Genomic DNA, 20,198 nt, shown 5'->3' with positions numbered 1-20,198 from the left:
AGCAAGCGTGGACTTGAGTGGACAGCGCCAGTTAATCTCGTACATTCACGATGAAAAGTCTAGTTTGTTTCCTTGCGTTATCTTTTTTGATGAGTGCGAATGCGAGATGGTTTAGATCTTCAAGACTAAAGTTTTTTGATTCAACAAATGATCGATACAGAGATAGAAGTGGAAAAAGGCCGAATATCGTTTACATAATGGCTGATGATTTAGGTGAGTGAAATCTGAATAGAAAAATTATTTTGTAGAACTTTATTAGAAATGCTGCTAAAAATATGCAAATATAATTAGCTAACAGTAAAAAATTAAAAAGAAGCAATTCGATATAGTGAGTGTTATAGCAGACTTTATTTATTAAAAAATGATTATGCTAGCACAAAAATTAAAAGCTAAAAGTTGCAGAATACAAAAACTAACTTAGCACACATGCAATCAATAGTCTTTAAACGTTTTGCTAAAAATATTTCAGCATCACCAATTAAAAATATATAAAGCATAAATGGGAAAGCCATGTGCCGTCAGAATTGATTTCATAAAATGTTAAAGTTAGCAGCTATGGGGTTTTTGACAGATTTAATTTTGTGGCAGAAAACATGTAAAAAACCTGTAAATAGTTTTTTACTTAGCTGTAATTGATTTTTTTATAAAAAACTAAACTCTAAATAAAAAGCTACTGAAAAAGATCATGCGGAAGATAATGAAATTCAAACACCGCAGCTTATCTCCCCTGACTACTGACTGCCTCATGCTTCCTGTAACTCTGGCACCAGATAACACTTGAAATTTCAAGATTTTTTCCCAACATGCTCTTCTCTTCTTGAGCACAAAAGTAATACCAGACTTGATGCGTAGACCCCGAAAGCTTACCACACGTAGAGGTACTTACCAAATGTAGAGGTACTTACCACATGTAAAGGTACTTACCACATGTAGAGGTATTTACCACGTGTAGAGGTAACTGCACTGCTAAACTTATGACTTGAACTTTGCCAACCAGCTGTAAAGATGAACTCACAAAACCTTAATAAATTTCATCAGAAAGAATTGGTATTTTTCTATCACTTGCAATTGTTTTTGATGTCTGAGGTGATCTGACTACCAAGATGTTTCAATATTAAAATCAAAAGAACTTGATCACGATTACAACGCTCAGAAGAAAAGTAGATGCACAATGACATCACTAGTCATTATCACTGCTATAGTTGATATCGGCTAATGCGTTCAAGTTGCAGCATTACGCATCTTTATGCTGCCGGTCCCTTTGCAACTACATATGTCAAGATCCCAGTCTACAACAATCATGACATTGATCTGAGAGTTTTAACCGCCATCAAGTATTGTCAATTTTAATCTTGAACAATTCTGGTAGTCAGAAGACTTCAAACAAAAAACAATTGCAAAAAATAGAAAAATGCTGAAAATTTCTGATAAAATCTACTAAAAGTTTGCGTGGGTTCATCTTGAAAGAAAGTAACTCTGGTTGCATAAAAGAGTTAAAGACTAGTGGGAATACCTAACATCACCGTGTTACAATAGAGCTTACCAAAATTTATAACCTGGTGGGTTCACAGTTGTGTTAATGTTCCCGCTAAGCAATGTGCAACAGAGAATATGCTCATTTCTCATCCGAAAGAAGCATTAACTTTGTCGACTTCAAGTTGGCAAATTTTTAGTTCTCGCATAAATAAACACTAGAGAAATGACTCAATATTGGCCCTACCAATATTATAATTTGATAAACTTATGTACATGAGATTCTAAAAGGTGACAGTAGAACGATCTACTATGTTAACTTGCCAACAAGCTAGCTGTACCATTAAAAGTATGACTTCCATTTAGACATGATCGGAATCTAGAGTATAAGCAATTTGGTAAAATCTTTTGGCATGTTTGTTCTATCTTTAATAATGATGCTGCATATTAATAGTTCTAATCAATTTACCATTTGGCTATCAGTTTTACGATTTATATGAGCACTTTTCGTTGAAGTATCAGCTACCAGTAATAAGCTATTTTGGTAGACATCACTTAGAGTATGTAACAGAAGAATGCAGGGCTTATAAGACAGTAACATTAAAATTCCTAAACAGTCATAACGGTCTTTCTTTCAACCGTGACTGTCACAGTGTGATACTATATCCTACTATAACAAACTTTGGGATTGGCTCACCCTTTTTTAGTAAAGAGCGACTGTATGCGTGATCTGATCGAACAATCATTTTTCAATCAATGTCAATTTCTAGGATCTTGGCCCATAATCCTCCTATATTTTATAAGAAGATTTTCATACCTTTAGCTTGCTGTGATTTACAGGTCATCACAGACTCCTTTGTTACCGTAGCAATAACCGTGTTTATGTGACATAAGCGGGAATTTTGGTGTTTCTGGCTATGCCAGCGTTTGGTAGGCTTTTGGAATGTGACTAAAGCTTCCCAACATAGCCACAGCCTTTATTTTATCTTAACCAAAAATGTTCCAATGGAAGTATCACAAATGAAACCAAACAAAATAACAGTTTAATAACAATCTAAACTTAAAAGGCTGTCATGCTTTATTCACTAGAATGTTTTATGAGGTCATTTCCTCTGTCCTTCAAGCTATCATATCTAATATTTGCTCTAGTATAGTTATTATTGCTTGATAGCTAATGGTTATCAGCTCCTGTTTGATCAGAAGTAGGTACCTCCGATCCTCTTCTCATATTTTACTTAGTACGATTTTCCGCATCGTTCTCAGCCATTATCTTGACGGCCATCTCCATCATTAATCATATTGTAGCGGTACCCAGACCAAATAAGGCCAGGCACTTTCACAAATACATTTAGTTTTTTTTCATTTAAGATGCCCTTTCGTTATTTACGCGTAACTTGACTGGCTGATCACTCTTCTTTTTTCCTGAGAGAAATAAGAGAGACCGGTTATCACTCTAGCTCCTCTCCCTGTCAGCCCATTATTTTAAAGTTTGTTTATTAATTCATTTTGCATTTTAGTAAACTTAAACTATAAAATACAGTGTAAATAGTTTAAGGCTAGTTTACACTCACTATGTTAACAGATTTAGACAACCCATTTCTAGACATTTGTTACCGATAGCAATTCACAAACACGATCATCAAGTATGTACATAAAATGCATCGCTAAGGCTATCTTTCAAAAAAGCCTTGTCAACTGATAGATGTAAACTTTACTTACACAAGTAAATGCTGTTTAGAGTTAATTAGACCATGAGACAAATAATAGTAAAGTGAAGTAAATTAGGCAAATTGAAAGAAAAAGCTTTTTTTGCATAACAGTGTTCTGTAACGTAAATTGGCAAGATGTTGGTGTTTAATATAAGGTGTTGTGGCTTTTTTGGTAAAGTAGCAATGTAGTGGATAGTCAGGCAGTTTGGAGATACAATTGAAATATTTTTAACAGAATATATTTAAAAAAGACTTATAGCTGCCCAGCATTAAGGGCAATTAAATGCTGGTCATACCTTTCCATATCAGGTAGCAGAACCCTGAAGCATAACTTTCGAAATCGCTTTTATTTTTCTTTATTAGTTTTCCATACAAAGAGATGCCAGCTTGGAGTGGCGTAAGACAAAATAGATAATAAAGAAATCTTATAAAAGAGTGATAGGCATGTTTGTTTTACACTTATCTTTTTGGAATTGGAGGCTGAGTTGATGGTCTAGTTTTTGGGACAATAAAGTCGAAATGGCTTGAGAACTGTAAATAGTAGTCTATTTGTATTCCCAGAAACCTGACACTGTCTGTACATGTTCACCTTGCTCAAATTTATGTAGAAGAACTGCATATGGTTTTTTTGTGGGTAAAATTGATGGTTTGTGACTGGAGTATTCAGAGACACGGAGTTCTGTTTACACTAATATGATGCATAATCATGCATGCTTACTATGTCAGCAGAAATGTTAGATGACAGGTTTGCATCAATCGTCAACCTTTGTAATTTTTTGCTAGACATTCTCTACTTTTTAAAGTAGGGAATGTCTAGCAAAAAATCTATACTTTAATAGCTTAAAAAACATATTATTTAAAGCTAGCCTTAAGCTCAGCGCCGTCTGAGATTTTTTATAATTTTTAGTGAGATAGGCTGCAGCACGCGCAAAGATTTTGTTACCACTCAAGTTGCTAAACTGCTTTCATGGCAAGAATCCGTGAGTACTTTCAACAAAGTTAATTACCCATATTGCATGCAAAGATGAATTCTTTAGTTTTTTATTGACGAGTATTTAAAAAGCTAATTATGAGGAACTAGATGGAATTTCTAAACAAAATATCTCTAACAACCTTGGCTGAAGGCCTGAAGCAAATTGGTTTGAAGTGAGAATGAAATCGACCAAAAAGTGCAAAAATGTACCGCGTTTGCGCCAACTAACAGATGCACGCGAACACACATGCTGACAAAGTGGGATTTGTTGCTAGAACTGTATAACTATAATACTTATCTCAAAGTATCAATAATGTACCACATTACCTTTTTTAACAAAAAAAGGCTTTGATTACTTTATTTCTTGTTATTTTTACTGTTATCACTTTAAAAGTAAGTACTAAGATATTTTTGCAAGTTTGTTTTCAACGGAGTTAGAAATAAAGAACTAAAACCTAGCAACAACTCTGATTGATAAAAAACGTATAGGACATTAAATTCCTGTGAAAATTTTTAAATTGAGTGCCTGTACAACCATCTAACAAAACATACTGCTTTGAGATCTTAGCCAAGTTCTAGGTGATCACCCCTAGTTTAGAAATCAAGTAAATAAAAACTCAAACTAATTTTTACAAACTTTCTTACATCTTAAAAGTTGGTGATTTCCTTATAAAAAGTTGGTACTTGGACATGCACCAATGTAGTAAAAAACGCATTAATGCAATGATTACAAAAAAATAAATATTTTAACTCTCTTTGCAGTTCTGAAAAATAATGAAGTTTGCCCATACCAAACCGAGCTATCTTTTTTAGGCTGGAACGATGTTGGATTTCACAACCCAAAGGTAAGGACTCCTAACTTGAATGCACTGAGAGCCAAAGGAATAGAACTATCACAATTCTATGTACAGGAATCTTGTAGCCCGTAAGTTCACTATCTTTCACATACTTTACACTTCTTGTGAATTCTATATATAAAGTTTTAAGACAACAGAAATTTTGGCTATTCTTATCTTGCAGCGTTCTGCCAGACAAAGATGCTTAGGCTAAAAGCTTGTACCATATTCGTGAGTCTACTGCAGTGGCTCTCCGATTTTTCAACTAAAATGGTTTCCATAATCATACTTGTTTCTAGAGAGTTGATGTAGAGTGATATTTAAAATGACACATATTACAAAGTTTCCCTTTTTTGAGTATCTAAAATACACACCCCAAAGTTTGACCTGCCAAATACCAAAAGACGGCTAAGTTTGATTGATTTTTTTGCATATGAAGGAAGTTGTTTACACTGACAAACTAAGTTGATGTATTTATTGGTATTATTATTTCAAAGCAGTTATGGCTTGATAATAAATGGTGTTTAGTTTCTTGAAATTCAGGCTAAAAAGTCAAATAAGTTATAATTTACTTTTGTCTATATTTCAGAACAAGGTCTGCTCTATTGACTGGAAAGTATCCTTCAAGAAATGGACTGCAGGTAATTAATAACAGAAGGTTGTAGTTAAAGATTGTAGTTGAACAAATTCATCTTTCTATAGTGGGTAACCAGTTTAACTCCTTTTATACCTGTCTTTTCTCTATAATAAAAGTAGCGTTCTTTTTTACAGCAAATGGCGGTACAGCTAACATCACCTTTTTGTCTACCGCTGACACACAAGACTCTGTATCAATACATGAAAGAGGAAGGCTATGTGACAAAACATGTCGGAAAGTAAGCGCATTTGATTTCCAGTTGATTTCAATTGAAGAACCTGCTTGTATTGCAGAAAAACTTGATACAGTATTAGAAAATTAATTTATTTCAGTTTTGTATAACACTTCCCCCAAGTTTCAACATGCTTTAAACTAAGCTCATAAACACCATAGCAAAGCTGTTATTCAGATTAACTGGCACTCCCAGCATCACAGAACCTATATTGTATGGTTCTCCTCAATGAATCAGTTTTATATTTTATCAGCATGTGTATTGCTATATCCAGCATTAGTGGTGTCACGTTATATGAAAACAAAGAAGCTGATTCACTAGATTCCGTTGTACCAAACAATAAACTGAAAGTTCATCAGCAACAAGTTGCTTCTTAAAGAGTCCAAATGCTTAAAACTGATATTTATAGTAAAACACATTAATCATCACCAAACCAACATTTTTTAGTTTATTCTGAACTGTTAGCAACAGGAAAAACTAAAGAAAACCTGTCATAAAACAAACAAATTATGCTCACTGGCACTGCCAGCACCCAAGGTCTTGCCAAATATGACATTTTTTAATAACTTCTGTGTGGTGAGAAGGAGAATGTTGGAACGAGTTTCAACAGTTTTTCCATCAGCTGGCAAGAACACTCTTTTGAACTAATTGTGAAACTTTGTTCAGACTGCTAGATCTTTGGTTGCTTGTTTAGTAGCTATGTTTATAATCTATTTATAATCTGTATTCCTTTCATCTTTGTTCAAGCGTCAATATTTAAAATAAGTAGCAGATGTATTGCAGTTTTGTAGCCAGAATGTAACTAATCTTATGGAAACTTGAATCTGTCATGAAGTGGACCATGAAAACATCAACTTGAGTTTATTTTAAGGTTTAAATTACTCAAAGCAAGTGAATGTAGCAATAACTAGTTTAGATTAGCGTTATAAGTTATCTCTATTGCTACCAAAATTATTTGAATAGAGTGTCGCTTTCCATACAACTGTGTCTCATCTTGTAAAAAATCATGAGATAAAATTTCACAAGAACATTGATTACTTTGCTGAAATTGGAAAACTTCCATCATCGCTAAAACCAAGCTAATTTTGGATGCTGTCATAATGCATCTATTACTCATACTATTGCATCATACTACATCGGTCTACCAAAGCGACACATTTTATGCCTGGCTTCAAAGAAAAGTTCGAACTTAAGTATTTACTGAGATCTCATAACGGGTTGATGACGTTACATAAGTAGGTAAAATAATAATACAAATTAAAAATAAAATACCATCGCAAGTCTTTTACTAGTGTGAAAGGTGCTTGGTTGAAATATGATTTCTCTACACTTACCCGATATAGAAAGAACTCAGATGTGCTACTTAAATGAGCTACAGAGGCTATTAAACTCTTACTGGTATATAAGGAAACGAGTGATGTACGTGGCTACTTTGAAGATAGAGACATTCTTCTCAAATTTATTAGCTTATGAAACAAGAAATTGCTATTTATGGATTGCCAAGTTTTATAGCCAATCAGCCACAGAAATTTTCATAAGGAAAAAACAGAGCAACGTTTGCCTCGTTTTTGCTTGCTAATTATGATTTTCTATTTCCTTAATCGCTCATAGATGAACTCATTAGCTAAAGATAACCTACAAACTTCTATTTTCTATTAAGAATGATCTTCTTGATGCTTAAAATGTTGTCATTTTACTGTATGTGTTATTCTTCAGGTGGCATTTGGGAGACTGCAATGAGCGGTGCCTGCCAAATAATCGAGGGGTTGACGAATTCAGAGGGGGGATGACGGGAGCTGCGGATTACTTCAATTGGAGTAAGGAAATGAATTAATTAGGTTGTGAGAGTAGATATTCATAGTAATTATGGTAGCTGATTGGCCCAATCTTGATTCTCGCTTTAGCATGCTAGACAATGACAACCAATAGCAGATGTGAGCAGGTCCGAGTTGAGATTGTAGCTAGGGAATACAAGCAACTAGCTGTGTAATAGAGTTACATAGTTTCCGAACACACTCCTAATGATAAGTGTACAACGACGCCTTACAACATGACGGATTGTAACATTTTATGGCACTTGACTGAAAGCATAAATGGCCAAATTTAAAAAGCCATGAGACGAAAACAGCTGTTGGCAGATAATCTTATAAGAACAATGATCTCAAGTTTGTTTTCACAAATTGTAAACAGATAGATTTGCTCACACGAAAAACCATTTTGAATTTGTAAATTTGCTTGTACTACTTGATACAAATAGAACAATTATCCTATTACAAATTATATTCAGGCACAATTCTTCATACTCAATTTTTTATTGATAAACTCAAAACCAATTAAATATGTACTTATGATCACCACTGATACATGCATTTGGTCAATACACATTTAATACACACGGCATATAAAGCATACAGCGATGTGCAGCATACAGTAAGGAAAGTGATTCAAATGTATTCTCAACTTTCGTGTACACAAATTGACTAGTTATAAAACTTTTGTTTAACAAAAAGCTTATAAATCCCAAGCTTTATTATCAACAATTCCGGTATAGCTATTTGAAAGCAACAAACTAAATTTTTGCTAAAATCATCTGAGATAAACAGTATTAAAATGCGTCTACTAACGCAAGTCAGAAATGATTCATAGAATAACAGCCATACTCATCTTGGTTTGAGCGATATTCTTAAAACCTTGATTAATCATGATTCACTCAGACTGTCAAACTTTATTTAGAAACAGACAACATGGAAGTGTTGCAATCATTGTTAAATCATGCAATAATGCGAATACGCACATCTATTAATGTCTATGAGCAGATAGGAACTGCTGAGGCACATTTATTAATGAAAAATGGAAGCATGATCAATTATGTCACTATATCTTAGAAGGCTTTGCTTCAAAATCGGAGATAGACAGTTTGCAATTACCATGGCAGTGTGATTCGAGGCAAAAATAGATACTCGGCAAGTATTACAACGCAAAAAATTTGACAAGTTTAAGGAAATTGCATTGTTGCCTGTAATAGCAGACTTGCACTAATTGTATGATGGATGACTTAAAATTCATCATCTATATTTCAAACTAATCAATGTTAAATGCTATTTGATTATAGCTGATAACGGGGTGATGACACGAGAACGGAATGGCATGCCGACTGTTGAAAATATAGGAACACATTTAACGGTAAGTATTTTCTGTTTTAATTTAAACACAAATTTTGAGAGCATTAGTGCAGGCCTGGCACTTGATAGTGCTCAGCACCAGTACCTTAAGTGAGTCCCGACTTTACTTTTTGATGGAGGGAACAATTCAAGATCAGCAGCTTTTTTAAAAGCAACCAATCGTAAAACTGTTGTATGTTGGCTAAACACCGTAAAAAATTATTACTGTATTATGGCATTGATGCCATTCCACTCAACCAATAAATGTTAACAAATGGATCAAATGCCAATCATTGCTTACAGTAAGGAAGATAGCATCAATAAACTAATGCTAAGTTTATAGCATAGGGCCTCAGTCTATCATTAAATACAGACAATACAAATAGATCAGGTAGTAAATTTGTGAAGCAAAAATTTGATACGGTTTACGTTATACTATATAATGAAACCCATGCATTGTGGTCTATTGCTTATATTGTGGTATATTACACTACACCACAATATAAGCATATTGTGGTTTCATTATACTTTATAATGAAACCCATGCATTGTGGTCTATTGCTTATATTGTGGTATATTACAGGCGCTGTAGTGTATTACCCAAACTGTAGGCTATTCCATTCCCTGTGATGTACTGCACACATTGTGGTGTATTACACGCTTTGTGGTTTGTTACAGATGATGTTGTGTATTACATGCACTGTGGTGTATTACAAGTGCTGCAGTCTAATACACACTGGTTCATTGCACAAACTGCAATTTTTTTGCACACACTGTAGTTTTTTGTAAGTATAGTAGTAAATTACATGAAGTTAAATTCTTTTGAATTAAATAATACATTATACGTTATGTAAAATGATTGATGGTATGTAGGCGCACTGCCTCCTTAATGGAAAACCGAGCATGATAATGCTTGATGTGCCTGTATAATTGTTAAGTGCGCTCTGTAGCGCTGTGTTCTGTAATGCATTGTATATTCTTCTTATTCTATACATGCCCTGCGTGACTGGCATTAAACAGTATTGTATGCAAGGGTAGAATTTGCCATTGATCTGCGGTTAAAATGCAGACAAAGACAAATTTTGGAACTAGATATAAATTAAATATTTTTATTATACTTTAAAGCAAACCTAAACCACTAAAACTGAATTTATAATTTTTAACTCTGCTGTATGTCTGACCTATCCTGCTTGTCAGTGAACTTTTTTACAAACAGGATGACTTCCGGTCAAAAAGCAAACCTATCAGGTAAACGGGTTGCTACTAAAAACCCTGATGAACCTCAATGTGTTTGGTTAGCAACAAAAAATAATTTTTACTTAATAAACCTAAAAACTGATGATGATTATCACATGTAGAAAATTCCTCAAGGTTTCAAACAAATTTAGTAGCAAAATTGTGTCAAAAGATTGCTAAGTATATTTCTTACTACAGCACTAATCAAACTTGCTATCCTAGTTACAAATAAATTAAATATATTTGTAAGGCGACAGATATAGCAGTAATTAAAGAACTGCTTCACGAAAATGAGTTTGGATGGAAAATCCCCACTTAGAGAACTAATAAGTAACACAAATTTGTAACACAAACAATATATAAATGATTTCAATTTAATGGATTATATTTTGCAGACACAAGACACAATAGATGCCAGAGAACTGATATTAGCCCACAGAAATAACCCAAACCCTTTGTTTATGTGGATAACACCAACCGCTCCTCACGACCCCTTACAGGTGAGTCAGTCTTATGTATACTTTATCTATATCTCATTTTTCAACCGCAAAAGAACTCTAAATATTGAAGCGAAACACCTGATAAGATTTTGAGTAATAACCAAAAATTTATAACATTCTTGTAGATAGTGCTAGGCAGTGCTGGTGTACTTGTACATACTTACAATTTAACATCAGCCTAATCGTACATTTAATGCTTTTTATGGTGCCTTTTCATTATATAAAAGAAGTGTATTACATAAATAGTTGATAGCTACCCCAATAGCTGTGACACTGAAAATAAGCATAATCTCCTCAGCTCGTCAGCCATATTTATATGAGGCACTGATATCGATTTTTATTGAAAATATGGGTATTATACCTTAGGCAGCCGTTTAGTGAACTTTTAGGTTTCTTGAGCAGTAATTGCATCAAAACTGCCACATTTATTTATAATAATATTATTAATAATAAACATAGTCAAGAAACAAAGAATAAGCGCTTTTTACAGCATAACAAAATTCAAACTTCTCGAAACAAAATTAAAATTTTATTAAATAAAATTTCATCAAAATGATCCCTCGAGTTGTATTTCAATGCAATTTTTCTACAATACTTAGATGCAATGCAAAAATCAATGAACATTGAAAACATATTTTAAAGTCATTCATTGGTTTTTTCAGGCTATGGTATTTATAACTGATCTGCTACATTGTAAGATGGGATAACTCCAAAATTGAATTTGTTCTTCAAAGATTTTGACATTTATCTATGATATTTACAACCACATCATATACTGAACCTAACGCAAAAATCTTTGTTGATCATTACTGCAAATACTTTCCTTTGGATTATGGCATCTTCAAAATATTGATTTCAATTGGTTATTTATTGATGTTTTTATTAATTTATTTTAAGTCTTTTGACTTTTATTATGTTCATAGGGAGCATTTCAACTGATGCCAGAAATACAATATATTTGCCGTATTTTTTAAAGGTAAAAAAACCTTAACTAAAATAGGTATTCAAACTTGTCTCATTAACTCTTTTCCAGGTTACTAACGAAATGTTCAATGTCCACGATTTCTTGAATCCATCTGATCCTGAAGAAGAAGCAAGAAGAAGATATCTAGGTTAGAGAATACTTCTACTTAAGTTTACTATCAAACAGAGAAACATGAATGTCATGACTTATAATCAGGCCTTTAAAGCTCTGGTTAAATACTTTTTTATAATCTGTTTTCAGGTCTTGTTTCTGCTTTTGATGACATGGTAGGAGTAACAATGACAACCTTACAAGAAGCAGGAATTGCCGACAACACAATAATTATCTTTTCTTCTGACGTAAGTAAACACATATATTGACAGAATTATTAGCTAACAATAAACAACATAGGTAGAACAATATATGAAAAATTGTTGAATTGAATAGTGCTCAAGATGGATTTCAGCCAATCAGACTTCTTTTCAGCTTTTACTGCCAATTACATGTTTATTGTCTAAATAGAATATTAATCCCAAAAAATAGCATAGGCGGATGAGATGGCGAATAGCATATGTCTTACCGTTTTTCATTGTGTTCATTGTCACAAGCTTTTAATATTTACATAACAAATTTTCTTAAATAAGCTACTAAATGCAAGATTAAATTTGCGCATTTAGAGCATCTTAAAGAAAATTTATATTTACTTCGTGGTATGCTGATATGCTGATTTGAAGTCAAACCGATCTAACATTATCTAACTGAAACTTTATCAGGTTTAACATCAAAAGTAAAACCATTTAGCTAAAAAAGACCAAAAAATTATTAAATTAAGTAACTAATCTTTAATTCAATGTTTCTAAAAAGACAAAGAAAGTTCCAAAAAGTATTATTAGTATTTTCTTACTGAGACAACTGCTCATAAAAAACTCTAGTGGAAGTATAAAAACTTTGTACATTTGCTTTATTGACACTAATTAGCAAGTGCTTTTACACAAATGTGTTAAGGGCAAAAACATTCCTCAGCTGTAATGCACTAAATGCTGGAACTTATAGAATGGTGGACCCAATGGTATGCCACCATTTCCTGAATGGGACTATGCGGCCAACAACTACCCTCTTCGAAATAACAAAGGATCACTAACTGAAGGAGGTGTTCGCACACCCACAATATATTATGACCCTAGGCTACATCCAAGAACTAGAGGAACTACGAGAGACTTTTTAATACATGTCACTGATTGGCTACCTACATTCCTTCACCTAGCGAACCCAAAAAGACGAAGAATTGCACTGCGGGGTAAGATTTCTTGTTCCAAGACACTGTCTTGCTAAGTCTCACATATAAAACAAAAATGTGTTGCAAATAAAAGTTTTCGGTGCATTGGATTTATGAGACAAACTAATATGCCTATCAGATTAGAGATAAGTCTATGTCAAGGACTTTTTTCAAACTGTGAGAAAAAAGTAGAAGTTTCTGCAAGTTAAATTTAACAAAGAATCAAAATTAATTAATTAAAACAGAAACACGAGACTAATGCTTTTAAATTGAGCTAATAACACAAAATATGAAACTTCCCCGCGAAATAAACACTAGGCAGCGAGAGAAACGGTTTAATTATATTTATAAAAAACTCTTGAAGCCTAGTTCAGTACTATCTAAAGATAAAAACAGCTATCACAAAAACATAAACAGGGCTTTAAAAGACCTCAAGAGTAATTTACTAACTGAATTGGCAAATGAATTCTTATAAATCAGAAAGTATTCATTCTATACAACAAATCTATTAACACAACTCCGTACTAACACCGTTATGTAAAACCTAAACTAAACCTAAACTAATCAAGACCGGCTTACTTGTATAATATTGGTGAAATGGTGAATTTTGTCTTCATTGCTTAGTTATGCCAATATCTGTGGGCCCAGCACTTCGATTAGCTGCTGTGCTACTGCGTGTGCGAGTCTCATCATACCTTAGTATGGAGGAATTGGGTTTTTATTTCTTTCATTCAATCCATATTAAAACTATGTTTATTTTTTGTCTAATGTTATTTTTTTACTAATTGACAAAGTAGAATTGTTTAAGGAAGCCACATTTGATGTGCAGGTGTTATTGCATGAAATGCTTCAATGGCTACTGGATTTACAGTTGTTCTTACACCCCAACACCTTTTAATTTCCTTTCCAAGTGCAAGATATTTTTGCACTCTTCCATCTTCTTCACTAGTTATGTTTTAATCATTGATTACTAATATATCTATTATATTAGCTTTTTCACTCTCTTTGTCCACTACAAAGAGAGTGTAGTGAACAAAGAGAGTACTTTGCTGTATTTTGCTGATTCACTCACAAATGCTTGTCAGCTTACCTATATTACACGATGTAAATAAATTGTATACGTATTTAAAAAAACTTCATTTCGGGCATAAATTTGAGGACGCTATATTGCTAAACAATTATTTGGCTGAATATTTATTTCAGGAATTGATGGAGTGTCTCAACTTCCTAATTTGGGCTCAAGGTACACTCAAGCTCAACAAAGAAAATACCATCGCAGATCAGAGATGCTTGTAGGTCTGAATGGAGGAAGAGGCGCAAGGTGTTCAACAGAAAACGCTGTTTTCAGGTTTGTAATTGAGAATAACAATTTAAAAATTTATGGTTTTACGCTCATTTTAGCTCGCGCAAGCCCCATAAAATAATTATCGTAAAACCTTTATTTGAACGTCATGGTGTTTTATTTTTCAATCCTTCTTTTACGATGGCGTTTAATTAGAAGTGATGTTGAATAAAAGGGTGGCGTTAAATTTTTCAACTAGCTGCTCAGGGGCTAGCATTTATGTGCTGCAGTGCTCATTAACTCCACAAGCATCATAACTGTTTCAAATGGCAAATGTGATCAGGCTAAATGAAATACAATGACTAAACACTCTTGAAATGTTCTTAGCTGATGTTCATTATAGTTAGTTTATTGTATCGTAATGTCAGAGATATTCGGTTGTTACAAATAATGCATAGTCAAACAAAGCCATACATATAATTACTAGTTGTTATTATTTGTGTTTTGTGGTGCGAAATCTTTTAAAGAAATTTTGAATATTTGTTCAAATAATGTTACGTTAATTTTTTGCAAACAGAGTTATACCAAAGATATGCGAACGGAAAAGTATATCAGACTTATCTTATTTTTGTTGTACTTTCATGCTGATGATTTGAATAACTGCAGAGTAGAAGAATAAGCTACACTTTGATGTAGAATAAAGGCTAGAGAAAGTTGACATTATCAAAACATGCCATACTAGGTTCTTGATGAGTACTAAATCTGCTTCCTATCTAAAATGTTAGTGGCCACTGAGTTCAACCTTACGGTAGAGTAGGAATACCAGTTGCAGTTTTCTTTTCCACGTCTACATCTTGTGAAGCCTATCAAAATATTTTTGTGTGCTGAGTGATTAGAGAAAAACTATTTTCATTTATGTAGATGGAAAGACTACAAACTCTTATATGGATTGAGTTACTTTGGGGCACCAACACCACCTTCCGAATCAGAATGGCGCAGACCTGAAGAATCACCAGAACTTCCTGCAATCATCGGTGATGATTGTCACAGAATAGTTGATGGCCAACGTGTGGTTAGATGTCTCTTCAATGTTAGAGGTTGGAGTTATGAATTGAATACCATGTATAAAGTTAAATAAATGCAAGTTTCAATGTTTTAGGCGTGGAAGCGTTAAATGAACCATTTTGGAGTTGCTTCACCATTTGCATGATAGCTTCCTTAATATTTAAATGTCTATTGCCTAAAGCATTAGCAACTAATAATGTGTTACAGTGGCCAGTGTATACCTACTGTCAGCAATGCCTTTTACTTAAATGCTCATATAACCCCTTCCATTGCAAAAACCCCTGTAAAAGATTGTACCACTGTAAATAGTGCACTTTCGCAATTTGCATAGCCCATCTGAATAAGGATTACAAGAAGCACTATTGAACTTTGTGTTTGGTAGTTTTTAGAAAGAATATAAACAAGATTTATTATTAAAAATGTATTTGAAACACTTAATAAATCAATCAATATTAAATATTTAATAAGTTATTAAATATTCTCTGATTTAGATGATCCAAGTGAAACAAGAAACCTCTATGACCTCAAACCTCAATTGGTTGAGAAGTTGATTCGTAAAATTCAACAAGCCAAAGAAGATTCAGTGACGGCAGTCTTTCGACCTGCTGTTGGAGTCAGTTCTGCCACAACTCAACTTTGGAGAGGGTTTACCATACCCAGACATGACTACTGCACACCGGAAACAGACTTTCCACTGCGACCAGTTAGCTCTGCTTGTATTAATATATAACAATTGGTTTACTGATAAACATATTAACTAATTGTTAAAAACTTTGACAAATTGTTTCATTTGAATACTGATCCATAGTTATTTATTTGATATCGACAAAATTGCAATAATGTCTTTATTTAAAGAGTTTTTTTGGGTTTATATTTTTATGTAAGATTATTTACTTGTATGTCTATTTTTCTATTTAGCAAGATGATATGCATAAATAAACTTACACCAACTTTAATTCCTGCAATTAATTAATTTCCGATTAAAAAAGAATTAGGCATATCTCTTCATAATAGAGACAGAATATCTTGCAAAGTACCATATGCAGTCAAATCTTAACTTGCAAATGCATACAGATTTTTTATCATTCGAAGCAAAGCTTGAGCATATATTGTTTTAAAATATGAAGTAATTTTAGTATATATTGTCTGAACTTTTAGTATATATTGTCTGAATTTTTAGTCTTTGTGTCTCTAAAGTCAGAAACAGTAAGAGTCAATAACATCTTTTGCTGCTTGTTACTTTGCTAGTGTAGTTTTAACATATAATTCCAATGCTTAAATTTATTTTTTTTACAATACTGCATATGTTTCAATGCAATACAAATAATATCAAAATGCTGTAATTGTTTTTTGAATTCTGTAACAAAATGAAAGGTAATAGGATAGTTATTTAAACAAGTACAACAATATACATGTAGGGAGAGATTAATTTCTCATGCCAAAGTTTTATTATATTAATGAGTAATTGATTGGCTGCCATTGCATTGCTAATAAAAAAAGTTTTTGTACCAAAAACTCATTTGTGTTCATCATATGCAGCATATACCACTTTAACTTTTAAAGGAAGGTAATTGTTTATTTCTGTGTGCGGTCTATCAATGCATAATTAAAATATTTCAAAGCTCAAAGCACGGCGAAAAGCAGATTGATGAAAAGCATTTCTTACTTATGTTACATATTTGCTCAAAATTTAAAACAGCTTATAAACAGTGGCAATTATTGTAGTTGCCATTGGCTAAATTTCTTTTTCTAATAAACCTGAGTAACTTGAGATAATCCAACTAAATATAAAAAAGCGTTTTTCAATTGTAATTTGTTATTTATGTATTTGATTTTTTTTACCTTTCTTATTTTTTCCCAGTAGCTATATAAACCACCAAAAATTTTATACAATGTGCAACATCCAAATAATTTTAATGCTGTACAAAAATTTATTATAGGAAATTTAAAATAAAAATCTTCTAAAACTTCATATCATGAGAAAAGTGTGTTTTGCAACTCAAATACATTTAGAGACCAAATAAAACAACAGTAAAGGTGTATAAATGGGAAATAAATAGCAAGTAATGACTAGAAAAAGTCTATCCTACTACAATGATTAAAATAAAAAATATTTGATAGTAATACAATTACTAAAAACTGAAAACAAAATAAAATTATGAATATGTTGAATTAACAATAACAGCGGGTAGGCCCTACATAAAAATAAATGTATATAAAGATTACTGTTGCAAAAGAAGCAATCCATCAAAAGTTTTGAATACAATACTAGTAAAAATGTAAAAATGTTATGTCGGAATTAAATGCATCACAGAAATGCATGAGAGTAAGCAATGTTTGTTTCTGGTCTCCATTTATGCCTGTTTTTGGCTAGGTGTTAAGGAGTAAAATCTGACAGTTTTAGGCATAGTGACTCGAATGCCTGTCAGCAAAAATAGAGGCTCTGAGTTCAAATCTAGCGCAAAGAAGATTTTTCGTTCATATAACTTTATCCTAATGTCAGACAACAGACAAATAAGAGGCAAACATTGAGATTGATATATACATGTATATATAAATATGCTACACTTTGTCTGGCCAATTATATTTGAGAATAAAATGTCATTGTACAAATATTATACAGTTTTAAATCTTTAATTGCAAGGTTTTTATCATAATCACAAAAAAGGAAATGCTATAGTTTAATGTGTCTATTATAAATCTAGAGTAAAAGATCTATTGCTCCAATAATACAGGCAAGCCCTAAAAATGGTCTCTATGAGCATCTTCCAGCATCTGTTACCACTTGAAAGAATAAAAAGTGACTAAAGACGCTCAAGTCCCTCGATGTTTGATTTGTTAACTCATTTTCACATACGAATTGCTGTAGAAAGTCTACTTATGGTGAGAGGTGTGATGACTGCTTTCAAGTGATTTATATGTGATAAACATTAGAAAATAGCAATGCCTTGTGATAAAGTCTATTAAAATCTTGGCAACTTCATCTTTAAGTACTAGGTTAGGAATTATCCAACTTTTTTTCACAACAGAACGGTTGATGTTATTGTGGTTATATAACAGTAGGGAATGAATGTGACCAATTCAAACAAACACTTCGCTGTTTTGTACTCCACACCGTTCATTCCATCTCCTATATGATAAAAGAATCAGCTTTTAAAAACTGTTTGTTTTCTTTTTAGACCTAATACTGAAAAAATATAAAAAAACTTCCTTATAATTTGAGTAAAAATAAAAAGGCAAATAAGCAACAGGAAAAATGTATGAAAGTGAGTATTTATGAAATATGTAAGCTGCTTTTGTTGCCAGTAAAGAGTTAGTAAACTTCATAAACTGTGCGTTTGAATTATCAGTTAGCTATCAGCATTTAGACAACTGGTAAATTGTCACTTCTAGTTCAAATAAAACATGCTGAAAATCTTTTTATGCGCTAGTAGTGACAACTTATGCATTCTGCTAAATGATAACAGTTTTACTCTACCATGGAAATAAAGCACACGTTTATTATTGACTACAAATCATTTACTAGCAGCTGTATTACATTTAGTTCATACACATTGGTCGATGTATACTTGAACAGTCAGGAAGTTTTCAAATAAAAGATTTTAAACTCTCACCTTTTGGAGATGGATAAATAAATTGCCATAAAGTTGGAACAAAGATGAAGCAAGAAGCACTCACAACCAAAAATAGGCAGCTTTTAAGCTGTTCATGCGGATTCTAGAGTATGTTTGATCACACACTATCTTAGAAAAAGCTCTTTTCTGATATTATAAACTATTTTTATTGTGCACACGAGTGTTTAGCCTTGTTATAATTGCTAAACTTTATAGGTCGCAAGTCAACAAATGATCATTCAACAACATTGATGTAAGATCATTGTGCGCCACTTTTATGATATTTGCTATAGAGCACTATAGCAATCAGGCTAGCTACCATAGTTTAACACTCAATGTAAAAACAAATGATAAAGAAAAGTGTTATCATAACCCCCAGATACCTTGTGAGGAACAGTGATGACACCCGATCCAAGGCAAACTAATTTATTGTAATCATCGTTAAAACGCTTTCTGAAAAGCAGACATGCTGCACACATTTCTATGTGTCCCAATGCTGTCAAATTTTTGATACACTATAAAAATTAAGTGTTGCTCCTTAAATGATGTATATTGCATTTTTAACTAGAGTAGGTAAACCAAAGACAGCTTCAATTAGAAATAGAAATTGATCAGCGCCAGTTTCATTTGTTGGACTTGCAGAAACTTGGTAGCTGTATTTTTACTCATAAAAATCTTTGCCAAGCGATGGAGCTTATCATGGTAGTACCATGCATGCTAGATTCCAGAATTTTATTATTTCCTTTCAAGCAATGATGCTTGAAGCATTGTGTTACAACAAGCATTGATATATCACAAATATCAAATACAGCCATCAGCATGTTATAAACAAGTGACAGCATCTGCAGCCAACTGTTATCTATTTATAAACTTCAGAGGTTATGAAACATTTTGGCTGGCGTCCAAAATTCTGGTCATGAATGCTTTGAACAATTGGACTCAGAAATATTACCGTAAGTTGAATTTGATTAGTTGATAACTTTATTTGCTAATTAAGTAGCGTTCTGAAAGTTCATGACCTTATCAAATGTTGAATATAAGTCAAACCGCCACATAGACACACTTATACAAGTTGCACTATACTCAGTGAGACAGCATGAAGGTTTGGGTGCTTTACGTGATATCCTTGACTTTATGCATGGCAGTAAAAAGGCGAAGTATGTGTGATAGACAGTGTATTGACTCCCCTCACGATGCATGGAGGGAGAGACAAAATAAACAGCCTAATATTGTTTATGTT

At 32.8% G+C, this 20,198-nt stretch overlaps 1 protein-coding gene across 1 annotated transcript; it reads left to right on the top strand.

Moving 5' to 3' along the window:
- Positions 1–16,497, top strand: LOC137406034 (arylsulfatase B-like). Its single transcript, XM_068092552.1, has 13 exons — positions 1–213; positions 4,969–5,080; positions 5,581–5,632; positions 5,763–5,866; positions 7,577–7,677; positions 8,973–9,043; positions 10,653–10,757; positions 11,791–11,869; positions 11,983–12,080; positions 12,775–13,018; positions 14,201–14,345; positions 15,201–15,376; positions 15,836–16,497. Exons 1-13 carry the CDS (start codon positions 51–53, stop codon positions 16,072–16,074), a joined length of 1,689 nt encoding a protein of 562 aa, XP_067948653.1. The 5' UTR covers positions 1–50; the 3' UTR covers positions 16,075–16,497.
- The last annotated feature ends 3,701 nt before the right edge of the window (positions 16,498–20,198 follow it).

Source organism: Watersipora subatra, chromosome 10 (assembly GCF_963576615.1).
Source record: "Watersipora subatra chromosome 10, tzWatSuba1.1, whole genome shotgun sequence".
NCBI classification, from domain to species: Eukaryota; Metazoa; Bryozoa; class Gymnolaemata; order Cheilostomatida; family Watersiporidae; genus Watersipora; species Watersipora subatra.
The sequence above is the reverse complement of the archived record's forward strand: the minus strand, read 5'-3'. Positions and strand labels throughout refer to the sequence as shown.

What these genes read in the sequence shown, in the direction of transcription:
- LOC137406034 (XM_068092552.1), top strand. Translation starts at nt 51, where the DNA reads ATGAAAAGTCTAGTTTGTTTCCTTGCGTTATCTTTTTTGATGAGTGCG. An exon ending in ATATAGGAACACATTTAACG is followed by an intron (nt 9,044 to 10,652) that starts GTAAGTATTTTC and finishes TATATTTTGCAG; the next exon opens with ACACAAGACACAATAGATGC. An exon ending in ATGTCTCTTCAATGTTAGAG is followed by an intron (nt 15,377 to 15,835) that starts GTTGGAGTTATG and finishes TCTCTGATTTAG; the next exon opens with ATGATCCAAGTGAAACAAGA.